The sequence below is a fragment of the Poecilia mexicana genome, unplaced genomic scaffold (assembly GCF_051168715.1).
Source record: "Poecilia mexicana isolate PSO_F unplaced genomic scaffold, ASM5116871v1 scaffold_12, whole genome shotgun sequence".
NCBI classification, from domain to species: domain Eukaryota; kingdom Metazoa; phylum Chordata; class Actinopteri; order Cyprinodontiformes; family Poeciliidae; genus Poecilia; species Poecilia mexicana.
In genome coordinates, this window is record NW_028263381.1 from 1856245 (window position 1) to 1870116 (window position 13872).

At 39.7% G+C, this 13872-nt stretch overlaps 1 protein-coding gene across 3 annotated transcripts; it reads right to left on the reverse strand.

The window, feature by feature from the left end:
* Window positions 1–902: 902 nt before the first annotated feature.
* LOC106922487 (zinc metalloproteinase nas-14) lies at window positions 903–13485 on the reverse strand. Of its 3 annotated transcripts, XM_088010724.1 has the most exons (10): window positions 13321–13485; window positions 13081–13140; window positions 12354–12403; window positions 8681–8758; window positions 5426–5495; window positions 5243–5360; window positions 4890–5062; window positions 2839–2920; window positions 2632–2753; window positions 903–995 (listed from the first exon to the last, which is right to left on the reverse strand). In XM_088010724.1, exons 1-10 carry the CDS (start codon window positions 13370–13372, stop codon window positions 937–939), a joined length of 864 nt encoding a protein of 287 aa, XP_087866850.1. In that variant the 5' UTR covers window positions 13373–13485; the 3' UTR covers window positions 903–936. The 3 variants fall into 3 exon arrangements, with proteins under 3 accessions (XP_087866850.1, XP_087866851.1, XP_087866852.1); XM_088010725.1 differs by lacking the exon at window positions 8681–8758 and having other exon boundaries at window positions 13321–13483; XM_088010726.1 differs by lacking the exons at window positions 13081–13140; window positions 13321–13485 and adding an exon at window positions 12511–12953.
* Window positions 13486–13872: the final 387 nt, after the last annotated feature.

Here is a 13872-nt window from a genome sequence, read left to right on the forward strand (position 1 = left end):
TGTGAAGTAATGCAATTTACTTGCAATTAATTCATTAAAATGATTTATTTGTATTTATTCAATGAAGGCATATCTTTGCTCATCCAACCAGGAGCCATCTCTGACCCTCTCTAAAGCCAGGAGCTCCTGCTGTTTTACGGCTTTTCACAGATGAGTGTGAAAAGCTACAACTTCTCCTGTATTGTTTCCCACACAGACAAATGGCAGTTCAAACGATCCTAGCAAACCATCTGCTGTAACTACAAGTAACATAAAGGTCAATAGGCCAGAATACATTACTGATTTTAAAACTATAATGAGGCTATTTGAATCAAGACATGTTAAGTTTTAAAACTAGCATACTTTAAATTTATTTTCTTAATACTTTTATAATTATTTATATGAATACTTGTACTTAATTGTCATAATATATTATCTTAGTATTCCTTTAATTGTTTTAAACCATTATAATGTATTGAGTTCTGCTCCAGGACAAAGGATTTTACAGGCATCATCCACCTACTACAATGTTTAAAATAAAAAAAATATTCAACAAACACAAGGAAAATATACATTGTTGTGCTCACATGACCCAGGTTAGTTTAGTCAGATATTTGAAAAAAGAAAAAAATTTGTGTATATTTTATTCAAATTTTGTGCTTTATCCATAGGAACAGTTTTGTCCCTATTCTCAAGAATCACCGATTCATTACGTCTACATAGTGAATAACATTTTTATATTTAGCAGGTAAAGGGTATATTAGTTCTACATCTGACCAGAGGTTAGTCATGCAACAGGGGAAACACTCAACTATGCCAATGTAGTAGAGGAAACCTGTCCTGACACTGTAAAGGCACCAGACATTAGTCTGCTTGTCTAAACTGTTGGGATTGGACAAACAAACAAACAAAAGACAGAAATAATCAATCATATGCAATCCTTTATTTTTATTTTTTTTAAAAAGGAAAAATGCTGATCAGTGAAGGTTCTGTGTTCCCTGCTGGTGCCACCGCCCCTGTTGAGAAAGTGAGAAATATTACACGTTGCTCGACATCTCGTCTCCCCAGGTCCGTTAATGTGTGTAAAAGTGAAACCACAAAGACAACAGTCACTGTTCAATTTCACAATCAACCAGAATTTTATTGACATTAACAGCTTATCATAATCATCAGAAACTAGAGCCACAAAGAATAAATTAATTACCTTAGAAAAATACCAAAATACGAAGACGTGCCTTCGGAGACCACTGTGTGTGGCAGTTAAGACAGTTCCACCCCAGTGATCTGACCAGCTGTTTTAGCTCAATTACTTTTATATTCAGGCATGTTTCTACTGTCTGGTGCATTCTTATGTACAGTTTATAGGTGGACTCAAACAGCCCGTAATGACGTGTTGCTGTTTGCACACCAGAGACCATGCAGGTGTTACCAAGGCCAAGGGATGAATTCATCACTGTCTAATCCTCCCAGGGTACGAACAATAGATGAGTTCATTTCATACAGAAACATTTTACTCAAGAAAGCGAGACCAAAGTTCATCAACTATCCGTATTTTTCATTCCAAACTGCTTCAACTGGTTCTTGAACCACACAGAGCTCTCCTGACCTCTCCTCTGACCCAGTGCATTAAACAGCATATTTTGATTATAAAAATTAGCACCCTTTTCATACATCTTCAAACTCTTATAAAATAGACATGACCAGTTTCAATACCAAACTCTGTTACACTCAATATTTTCTGATTAGTTTTCAACTTCTTTGGTTTGTAGTGAACTAAAACACTTTCAGATGAATATATGACATACACTCTTAAGAATGTGATCTAATATAAAAAACTACTGATTAGACTAATTTTAATATTCTACCGATTAAGTTACATATTGATTAAACTATGAGTCTAGATCTAAGCTAATTTGAGGCCTACTCAAAACAATCATGATCAATCTAATATTTCAACATGAGCCAAAGTTTAAACATAATTAAACTAATATTTTCAACAACCCTCTGATGGTTTTCATGTGCTTTCAGGAGGCAATGGTGGTTGTGTTACCACCCCCACGCCACTAGAGGCAGTAGTAGGCCCGAAAAGATGCGACTAAGGAGCAGATTTAGAAGTACACCGAAAGCTACAGAATTTGGTAAACGGTGAGCTTTGCTGAAGTAATTAAAGACACAAGTTCAAATCCATGCTGAGAGGAACTCCTTCAATCAGTGCTCCTCCGCAGCACTGATTGGCTCAGCGATGTAACGTGATCCTTTGCAGCAAGTGATGGCAAAGCGGGGCGTCATCACGACATTACACAGTGTGTCTTTACCTCCGCGGCAGAGGCTCCACCGAACCCCTGAGACGGACTCACCCTGGGGTTCGATCGAACCCAGGTTAAGAACCACTGATTTAAAGGTACATTTATGATTACGGTACTCTGTTGTATAAACCATAAACAGTCTTTTTTTTACTGGCTGCAAAATATTTCTGACCCACCCCTACGTTTATTCTCACGTGACGCAACGTGACCAATGAGAATCTTAATTTATTTTTTTAAATGTAATGTCCACCATCCAATGTCTGAAGGCTACAGACGCAGTCACTCCTTTTAATTTTACACACACGGCCACAGTTCTCCTGGACAGCAGGTCCACATCGGTACGTACCACAATTATAGAGAAGAGTGATTTTCTTTCTGTCCGTCTCCGTCAGTCGACTCCTCTGTCCCATGTCCTTTATGTCTTTCTTTGGGATGATGGTGGGTTTTCCGTTTGATGAAAAGAAAGTCCTGACAAATGAAAATGAACAATAATCTTTACATTACAAGAAAAATTACATTTAACAAACCCCCCCCCCCCCCCAAACTACCTTACCGTCCATAGTGTAGTATGGAACTGTAGTCGTACGGAATATCAAAAGTTTTCCCAGCAAGCTTTTTGAAGTTTTCCTCCATACCTGAAACAGTCAGACCAACTTTTTATACAGACCCTCAAACCACATAATGCTATATGATCAGCGGTGGCTCTGAAGGAAAGGAGAATTCAATGCTTGCCTAAAGTGGAGATGAAACCATTGTTCTTCCTCTCAACATGTTCAATCGCAGTGAAATTAAGTTTCTAAATGCTCCTTCTCAGACATGTAACCATTGTAATAAATACTTTATTCAGTGGGATAAAGTAAAGAGAAGCTTTCTTTGCTTCTCTTTCACAAAAGAGAAGCAAATAAATCAGCAATTCCCCCTGTTGGGATTTATACATCCCAACATGGGGGATGAATGAGTCCCCCCCCCCCCCTCCCGCTGGATTCATTCATCCAGAGGGAAACAATTCTGTGTTTTCCTTTTATCTCTTTTAGTTAGTTGCTAAGATAAAGCTAAAAGAAATGATGCATTAGGAAACGCCCTCAAAGTTACGATTACAGGATACTAGGAGCTAGGTAACGCCCCCTTTGGGGGATAGATTAGGCTAACAAAGGAGATCACAAACTCTTCTGGGGTGCCATTTTGTCTGTTAGCTCTTAGAGGAAGCAGGTCATAATGGACCAGCTGTATTTTGTCATTAATAAATGGAATTCATGAATTCAACTCACTGACTCTTCTTTAGTCACCAAGAACTCAGCATGGAGAACGGTTAATTCTCCGCATTACCAAGGTAAAGGGATGAATTCATCACTCTCTAATACTCCCTGCACATCTCCCCAGAGTAGGAACAATTGATGTGTTCATTTCATACAGAAGCATTTTACTCAAGAAAGTGGGGCCGAAGTTTTCATTCTTCCAAACTGCATCAAACTGGTTCCTGAAAGGCACAGAGCTCTCCTGACCTCTCCTCTGACCCAGTGCATTTTGATTATAAAAATTGGCACATGTTTCATATAATATCTTTACACTCTTACAAAACAGACATGAACAGTTTCAATTTAAAAAACCTGTTACACTGAATAGTTTCTGATTAGTTTTCTACTTTTTTGGTTATAATGAACTAAAACATTTTCAGATGAAGTAATGACTTGCACACTTGTTAAGAATGTGATCTAATATAAAAACTACTCATTAAACCAATTGTAATCAAATTATGCTCCTTATATCTAAGAAAAATGTTCTACTGATCAGGTTATATCTGTATTGATTAAATCATAAATCTAACCTAAATTAAGGTCTACTCCAAACAATCATGATCAGTATAATATTTCAACACGCACTAAAGTTAAACATCACTAAAACTAGCATAATCAAACTCATTTCTCCAACAATCCTCCTATTGATCTCTGAAAAGAGATGACCTATATAAATGGTCTGAATCCCAACACAGGGTACCGAGAGGCTACCGGCCTGCAATCAAAGACATAATCTTTTATCTGGAGAATTAGACCTTCTTCTTCGGGATTCTCACTGCACAGTTCCCACCAGCTACATTCCTTGTTGGTCAAACGGACATCTTAGCGCAATCTCAGATTTTATAGCTTTCAACTCGTGAGGGGGTAATTTAAATTTTCAGAAATGCATCTGATAGACCCACAAGGCTTCTGGAACAGTGTCCCAGTTTAGCTATTGGTATGAACTCCTTATACCAACTGTTAAATATGTTGGAGTGTTTGGGCTCGGCCCAACCAGGCATCCTGCAGTGTCTAAACTAGAGTCTGGCAAACCGCTGAAGCTTGGCCTAAACCAGTTCAAGAAACTGCATAAGGAAAATATAAAAAATAAAGGTGTTGCAGTGATCTAGACAGACATTATACTCAAGGTTAGATTTCTATGGAGCTCCTAAAGGGACAATAAATGGGGGAAAAAAAAAACTCCACCAATATCCCTTTTAGGGTCTCTGTAGATTTAAATTATTTTAAAACTGCTTTTTTGTTGTGACAAATAAAACCTGAGCCGTTGTATTTGTTGGATTCAATAGGAATAGAAACATTATCACATTACCTTTGATGATGTTACTCTTGATAATTTCAATAAAGCCATCCCGGTCCAACCTGGTGTGTTCATGCTCAAAGCCAAGAGTGTGAAGGATCTCATGAGCAATGTTGCCCACGCTGCATGACGGCGCAACATACACAAACTGCCGGCCTCCGAAAAAGCCCACGTTTGAAGCGCAGCTAAGGGGCGACAGATGACATACAGACATGTTATTAGACAGAATCTGAACCCAACTCTCTCCTGAGCAGGTTGGGTTGAGCATGTGTTCTGTTGGTGGGGAAGGCATTTTAAATGAATTAGCTAAAACCCTGCATGAAGCACCATACCCATGTCCAAACCTGGTTGAAAAGTCTACATACCCTTTACCAGGACGGAAGAGCACATAGTCTAACTCGGTAGAGTTTCTCCTGTGGAAAGTTATGCAGGTGTGCTCAGACACCATTGCCATGGCAGCCATGATATCCTCCTTTTTGTCATCTTAAGAAAATAAACTCAGTTAAAGCCTTTTGTGAGTAGTGCTAACTAGTTGACTTACTACTTACTTATGTCTGGTCTGATGTCGTATGGCAAGTCTGTAGTTGGCCAAGATTTACCCACTGCATTCCTGTTTTTCTGCAAAACAACACATATATATATATATATATATATATATATATATATATATATATATATATGTGTGTGTGTGTGTGTGTGTGTGTGTGTGTGTATTACAGGTGTTCAATTGACAACATTGTCTTAAAGTTGGTTTCAACCTAGACAGGATGCTGAGGCCAAAACTTTTATCCAATTTCTACACCTGCCTTTTCCCAGGGGTGAAAGTAGTTTTAAATTCTTGGAGGTACTATGACAAAATCTATAAAGCACACAAAGAAGCAATTATATATATATATATATATATTTTTTTTTTTTTTTTTTTTCAGTCTGAAATATACAATTGCTTCTTTGTGTGCTTTGAAGTTTCTGTGCTGATGGAATTTTTTGTGACGCAATAAAAGCTGTGTAGCTCTTGAATTGCTACAAAATGGAGCTATATTTCCCTTAGCCCACTGGCTGCAATGTTGACACCACGAGATGCCGTGAGATCTAAATTCTGAACATAGTCTTCCACATCTGGTTGATGGGGTAACAGGTCCAAGGGAACCACAGACATCTCTCCCAGGCCAGATTAGACACATAGACCATCTTCATCAGTTCATTTTAAATACTGCATCGTATTCAAAAACAATTTAATTATTATTAATAATAATGTCACCAAAAACTGCTACTGCTGCTCAACTGATGGAGACATAAGAAGCTACAAGTCTTTTAAAAACATATATAAACATTTGTTTCCCAGTTGGTTTAATAGTTAAAATACAAGAAAAGTGAAATACCAACAGACTCGTAACCAGTTTACAGGAAAGCATAGAAATGGACTTATTTATCTCCTTCCCGGCTATCAGCAATGTGGGCTGCTGATGCTGTGCTGCTGTTGGTGTCAAGCTCTCAGTTACACATTACATTACGTTCTGTCTATTGTTTACATTTCCGTACCATACAGAGCAAATGTGTTCGAGTGGGTCGTTTACAACCCATCAAATATGGAGCGGCAGCATCATTTCTTTGGGATCATTCTTTATTCTATTTTTATGCTAACGTGTAAAATTATTAAACCAAAATTATTTCTTTGTAGCTCTTCTCCAAGCAGGCAAAATTTCTTGTCACAATTTACAACAGCAGCAGCAGCAAATATCTGTAGGTTACATTTAATTTTACTTTTAAGATATTTTTAAGTCAAGTATGATTCAAAAATTTAAACCTGATAGAATGATGAAAAATCCTACTTAAATTAATGGTTTTAATATACCATTGTCAATCTAAACTTAATATTTAACCATTAAGATCCCTGTTTTAATCATCCCTAGCCTCCTAAAATATACCCTTCTGAAGTTCATCATGGCGCCTCGAATGATTAAGTGACGCAGTTGCAAAGGGTTAATAGTTTGAGTCATGCAGAAGTGATTTGACCGTTTCCATAGCAACTATCAGAAGCAAGACATTCCCCCAGAACTACAGTGAGCTCATTGTAGCTATGACCTCATCTATGACATAGATCAAAGAACATCTGAGGTTATGAATGCTTGGATCTCAAAACAGGAGGTCATATCCAAGCATCTCTTTGAGCAGTAACGTGTTTAACAAAAATTTTGACAATGCAACAGATCGCAGTCACCACCGTGTTTTTCCCCCTGACGATTGGAGCAGGTTTTTTGATAACGACAGGAGTGAGAAAGATTTTTAACAAGCTGCTCCCGGGGGTCACTTTTGACGTCACTAGCTATAAGGATGAAAATGAGTATGACGAATTTGATGCATACCTTTTCAAACCTTCCCCAGCTGTGAAGCAAACACCACAGGAAAACCCACAGCAAGCTTCCCCGGCTGGGGAGGCTTGCTGTGGCTCATCAGGTAATTTTCAGAAAGATCAGTCTGAAAAACGGCAAACCTCCCCGGCTGGGGCAGTTTATGCTGGCTCAACAGGCCATAGCAAACAGACTGATCATTCAGATCATTCGGATAGAGACACCGCTGATGAAGACAGTGATTTCCCCAGTCTTCCCAAAGTTCACAGACTGAGAAGGGTTGGAGCAATAAGGAGGAAAACAAGGCGTCCAAAACCTCAACCTGAGCTCTGAGGAACGCAACATTAGAAGACCGGACCCAAACTTCCCCGGCTGGGGAAGTTTGTATCATGCCGTCAGTCAAGATGACGGACAACAAGAATTTTTAGCATGAGGTTGGTGCTGATATCTACTCCTTTGATCACAAGCTTTGCAGGTGGCGAATTCTGATTAGTTGGGAGATCGAACATTGTAGATATTCTCTTCTTTTGCTCTTTTCTGCAGCACACAAGTTAAGGTACGCAAACAAGGAGACCGTTGAGTCTAAAAGCTCAACCTCTGCTCTGAGGAAAGCGGCATTAGAAAACCAGACCCATCAAGAGATAGCTGTCCTAGGGAATGATTTCTCTAATCACAAAGAACAAACTTCCCCGGCTGGGGAAGTTTGCGGTGACAAGGAGACCGTTGAGTCTAAAAGCTCAACCTCTGCTCTGAGGAAAGCGGCATTAGAAAACCAGACCCATCAAGAGATAGCTGTCCTAGGGAATGATTTCTCTAATCACAAAGAACAAACTTCCCCGGCTGGGGAAGTTTGCGGTGACAAGGAGACCGTTGTGTCTAAAAGCTCAACCTCTGCTCTGAGGAAAGCGGCATTAGAAAACCGGACCCATCAAGAGATAGCTGTCCTAGGTAACGATTTGGCCAACCTTTCAAAAGAGCAAACTTTCCCTGCTGGGGACGTTTGCTCTGGAAAGAAGAGACCTGACTATCAAACCTTAACTTGTGTGCTGCAGAAAAGGGCAAAAGAAGAGAATATCTACAATGTTCGATCTCCCAACTAATCAGAATTCGCTGCCTGCAGAGCTTGCGATCAAAGGAGTAGATATCAGCACAAACCTCATGCTAAAAATTCTTGTTGTCCATCATCTTGACTGACAGCATGTTACATCTGTCGCACTCCCCCTGATTTTTAGTATGGCAGAGATCTCCCCTGGGTTTTGGCATTAGATATTTGATTACCTCAGGAATGAGGAACAGTTTTGACAAACTACTTTCTGGTAGCAATTTAGAAAAAAGTAGCTCTCAGGACGAGTGCACTCTCTCTCGGTATGATCTTAATGATGCATTTCATTTTGATGCTTCCCCGGCTGGGGAAGTTTTCTGTGAAAAGGCGACAGCTGAGTCTGAATACTCAACTTCTCCATTGATGAAAACGGCATTAGAAGACAGGACCCCTGAAGACCACTGTCCAGGTAATGATTTTTCCAATCTTCCCTAGGAACAAACATGGATACAGAGATATGGATGTTAATGAACAGTGAAAAACTTGCGTAAAGTTTTAAGGAGTTATAATTACAACTGTCCATCCATTTCATCCATCCATTTTCTTCCTCTTGGGTCGGGTCACGGAGGTAGCAGCTTAAGAAGGGAGGTCCAGACTTCCCTTTCCCAAGCCACATGTTCCATGTCCTCTGGGGGAATCCCAAGACGTTTCTAGGCCAGCTGAGAGACATAGTCCCTCCAGCGTGTCCTGGGTCTTCCTCGGGGCCTCCTCCCGGTAGGACGTGCCTGGAACACCTCACCAGGGAGGCGTCCAGGAGGCATCCTGACCTGATGCCCGGGCCTCCTCAACTGGTTCCTCATGACGCTCAACTCTGAGCACTCTACTCTTTTTTTAATCATAATAGTAATAGTACTATTATGATAAAAAAAACAATAGGAATATTATATAAAGTTATATAACAAAGTCATGTTATAACTTTATTATAATTTAATAACATAATATGAAATTATAATAAAGTTATAATTTTATATTGTTTTAATAATAATAATAATAATAGTACTAATAATATCCCCACAAAAAAATCTGAATATCTAGTCCATTACAGTCTTATATTTTTATGGCTTGATGTTTATTTTTGCGATTATTAATAAGTGATCAATGTGGTAGATTAGCTACTGCAGCTATTAGCTAATTAAACACCTGCTGTACTGATGATCTGTAAGAGTTGGTGTTCAAGTTGCCTTTTATTTTCTAACTGTACTGAAACAGAATTCCACACCACATCTACATGTTAAGGTTGTCAAAGTAAAGCTAGCATAACTGAACTACTTCCCTCTCCCTCCATATTTTTTTCTTAATTACCTTTTTCCTGACCTGCTAATCTAGTGATATTGTAGCAAAGCACTGCATCCCTTTCACTTTTATTAGGCATACACAGGGGTGAAAGTAGTTTTAAATTCTTGGGGGTACTATGACAAAATAATTATATATATATATATATATATATATATATATATATATATATATATATATTTTTTTTTTTTTTTTTCTATTTTTTTTTTATATGAAACATCCAAGATCCATAAATACATCAAGGACAAAGCCTCAATGGACGATGTGCTCAGCGAATGTCTCAGACAATGGGGAACAGAGGACGAGGTGCTGGAGGAACCATCATGGGAAGACAAGCCCCTACATGGGATGTACCACCGACAAATAACTGAAGTGGCTGATATCAGGAAATCCTACCAATGGCTGGAGAAAGCTGGACTCAAGGACAGCACAGAGGCCCTCATCCTGGCCGCCCAGGAACAGGCCCTAAACACCAGAGCAATAGAGGCTCAGATCTACCACACCAGACAAGACCCCAGGTGTAGGTTGTACAAGGAGGCCTCTGAGACAGTCCAGCACATAACAGCAGGGTGCAAGATGTTGGCAGGGAAAGCGTACATGGAACGACATAACCAAGTGGCGGGCATAGTGTACAGGAACATCTGTGCCGAATATGGACTGGAAGCCCCGAGGTCAAAGTGGGGAACACCCCCAAAGGTGGTGGAGAATGACCGAGCTAAGATCCTGTGGGACTTCCAGATCCAGACAGACAAGATGGTAATGGCGAACCAACCGGACATTGTGGTGGTGGATAAAGAACAGAGGAAAGCCGTTGTGGTGGATGTAGCAATACCAAGTGACCACAACATCAGGAAAAAGGAGCATGAGAAACTGGAGAAATACCAGGGCCTCAGAGAGGAACTGGAGAAGGCCTGGAAGGTGAAGACCACAGTGGTGCCTGTGGTCATCGGGGCCCTCGGGGCAGTCACCCCCAAACTGGAGCAGTGGCTCAAACAGATCCCAGGAACAACATCAGACATCTCAGTCCAGAAATGTGCAGTTCTAGGCACAGCCAAGATACTGCGCAGAACCCTCAAGCTCCCAGGCCTCTGGTAGAGGACCCGAGCTCAGAGGATGAAAGAGACCACCCACGGAGGGTGAGAAGGAAAAAAAAAAAAAAAAAAAAAAAAAAAAAAAAAAAAATATATATATATATATATATATATATATATATATATATATATATAAAGCTTTTATCACTTTTTTTGCAAAGTGATAAAACCTGGGTAGCTCTTGAACTGTTACAAAATAAAGCTGTATTTCCTTCAGCCCACTGGCTGCAATGTTGACACCTTGAGATGCCATGAGTCCTAAATTCTGAACATCATGGCATAGAGTGCATCCCAGTTTTCCACATCTGGCATATAACCATTCATTTTAGCTTTTAAACTGGATATATTGATCCAGTTTAATCAATAATCAGTAGCCTAGCATCATGACCTGTTTGTTCTGAAGATCCTCCAGCTTCCACTTCGTCTTCCTAACATGGCGCCTCCTCACCCTGACTCTCATACTGATGGGAGCTCTGTTAAGTTAAAAGCTCATCTTCTGAAGTTGGGATATTTTTCCTCCAACAGGTTCCAGAGGAATCACCTCAAACCAGATGTTGGACTGGATTTTATTTCACTGTCATTTGTGAATGTTAGCTTCTCATTTTCAACAGTGGAGCTATAAAGGTTGAAAAAGGTTATTTTGGAGAAAGTCTCATCAATATCAATATTTCCACTAAGTAAGAGGCAAAAAAAAAAGATAAAGGAAAAGCCTCTCAGACTCTGAGCCCATCTCTGGCAATCAGGGGGCAAGACGGGGTACACAGTGGACAGGTCACCAGTCCATCACAGGGCAACACATATGACAAACAAGACAAAACCATTCATGTACACTCTTAAATCCATATAAAGCCAATATGCATTTTTGGGGGACTTGAGAGAGAATAATTGAGTGACCTTTGGCTATTCATACTCAAACATTCAGCCTTACATGCATTTTAAAAGACAATTTTATGAAAATGCATGCTTCACATAGAAAAATCTCAAATATTTTGGGACAATAGTAGGTTACTTGAAGGGACGACTAGTCCATTCCAAGTAGACATGCGCCAGCATCCAGTAGGTGTTAGATTAGAGTGTTGTCTCAACTCTACTCTGTTGGGTAATGAAGAGGTGGAGGGAAACCAGACCTGTGAAGGCAGTAATCAATTAAACTAAAGATAAATACATGGATGAGTTTCCCTAGATCTTGTTGAACTTGTTGGTCTCGATTTAGTTTCAAGGAAAAGGTAACAAATAAGTTACCATGGTGATTGATCCTGTGCAGCTAGCCTGCTCCAGATCTTGCTAACAGCCAGCCTTAGTAGACCCTAGAGCCTCATCTGCTCGGTCAACGCTCACGCCAATCAGAAGTAAGTTTTGTCCGTGATTGCATTATCTTATGCGTCGGTTTTGGTCTTTTTTTTTTTTTTTAAATCACCCTGCATTAAAGTGCAGGTATTCAGTCAAGTTATTAACCAGTGGTGGTTTCTGATATAGGCAACATGGCCAACTGCCCTAGGTAACATCTTGTGTGGGGCGGCATGAGCGCACATATCAATTAAGAAAAAATTTGCAGCTGACACTTTGCTGATTTAAAATAGACATCATAGCAAATAGACCCCCAGTGTCAATGAGCAAAATAGTGTTGCTTGTCCTTACTCACCGATACCAGCATGTCTCCCTCCACCACTGCCACGTCATCAGAAAAAAGCTCTGGGAAAACATTCATGTTAAATGTATTATTTTACAGTTTCTGATTTTAAGGGGATAAAATACTCCAAGATACATCTTTGCAATACAATTTTTGCCATTAATGACACCTTTGAAATACTTCAGGACATGCAACCTGGGAGCATAAAGAAGGAAGACCACTTTCAGGAACAATTTTTTTTTTTTTTTTTTTTTAGAAAAAGCAAGACATGATAGGAAGTTTCAATGTCCTTGTCAGTGTGCCTTTTAAAATTAAAGAGAAAAATAATATTTCTGAAAGCATTCCAACAGTTTTTCTTATAGTTTTGATTGGTTCTTTGCCTCCTTTAGTTGCTTGAAATGCCTTAATGCACAGACTCCAGTCCTTGAGGGCCACTGCCCTGCAACTTTTAGATGTGCCTCTGCTGCACCACCACACCTGAATAGAATAATTAGATCATTAGCAGGACTCTGGAGAACTGATCTACACAAGGAGGAGGTAATTAAATCATTTCATTCCAGTGTCTTGTACCTGTGGCACATCTAAATACTGGAGGACAGTGGCCCTTGAGGACTGGAGTCCAACACCCCTGCCTTAATGAATACACTCAACATGAAAGCCAAGTCTTGAAACTGTGTTTTATTTACTTTCTACCCAAGATCAACCAAACCATCAGCAGAAACTGACAAAGTGACCTCACCTTCTAATGTCTCTGGGTTATGGGTCACATGTTGTACTACGTTGATGTCAAACAGAGGCACTGCAAAAAAAAAGTCACAATCAACCGCTCATAAATAATGACTAAAGAAAACATTGATCATAACACCCAACTCCCCCAGAGAACTGGAGTTTACAGTTTCTCAAAAGCAGTGAGGAACCATGCAGTTCTTTCTACAGAGATTTACAACGTTACAGGATTAAAAGCTGGGTGACTTCTTACCATTTTTCACATAGGCAGCAAAAGTTAGAGCCACTAAGAGCTGAAGCAGCATAGCCTGTATTCCAGTCGAGCTTGCAGCACCACTCCCAATGTTATCACATGAAGTTGAATCAGCTGGGAGCTGAAGCCTTGTTGAAAACCCAGCAGAGCTGGAAAAACCCACCTCATTATATAGACTACTGTTTCTCAACGGGGGCGGTACCGCAGAACACCAGAGTTTCTGATGATTCTCTTCTTGTTTTCAGAAGAAGAGAATCATAGCTTTTCTTCTGAAGAGAAGAGCTATGATTAGTTGCAGTTCTATCATGTCTTAATGTTGCACAGCACAGTCTTTTGCATATAGTTCAAGGTTTAAACTGGTATTGTTGTACATCTTTTATCTGGTCATTTTGTGCAATATTTAACAACTAACATCAGAAAATGGCATAGAAGAAGAATTTTTCCCCCACTGATTGGCACCTGAGTGAAGTTGCCCCCCCCATAGCACAAACGTTTGACACCAATTTTGTCTGATTTGAAGAAGGTGGGGGGCCAACTTCACTCAGGTCTGAT

What these genes read in the sequence shown, in the direction of transcription:
- LOC106922487 (XM_088010724.1), bottom strand. Translation starts at nt 13,372, where the DNA reads ATGCTGCTTCAGCTCTTAGTGGCTCTAACTTTTGCTGCCTATGTGAAA. An exon ending in AGGGAGACATGCTGGTATCG is followed by an intron (nt 8,759 to 12,353) that starts GTGAGTAAGGAC and finishes GTTTGTTCCTAG; the next exon opens with GGAAGATTGGAAAAATCATT. An exon ending in CCGTTTTCATCAATGGAGAA is followed by an intron (nt 5,496 to 8,680) that starts GTTGAGTATTCA and finishes GTTGTTTTGCAG; the next exon opens with AAAAACAGGAATGCAGTGGG.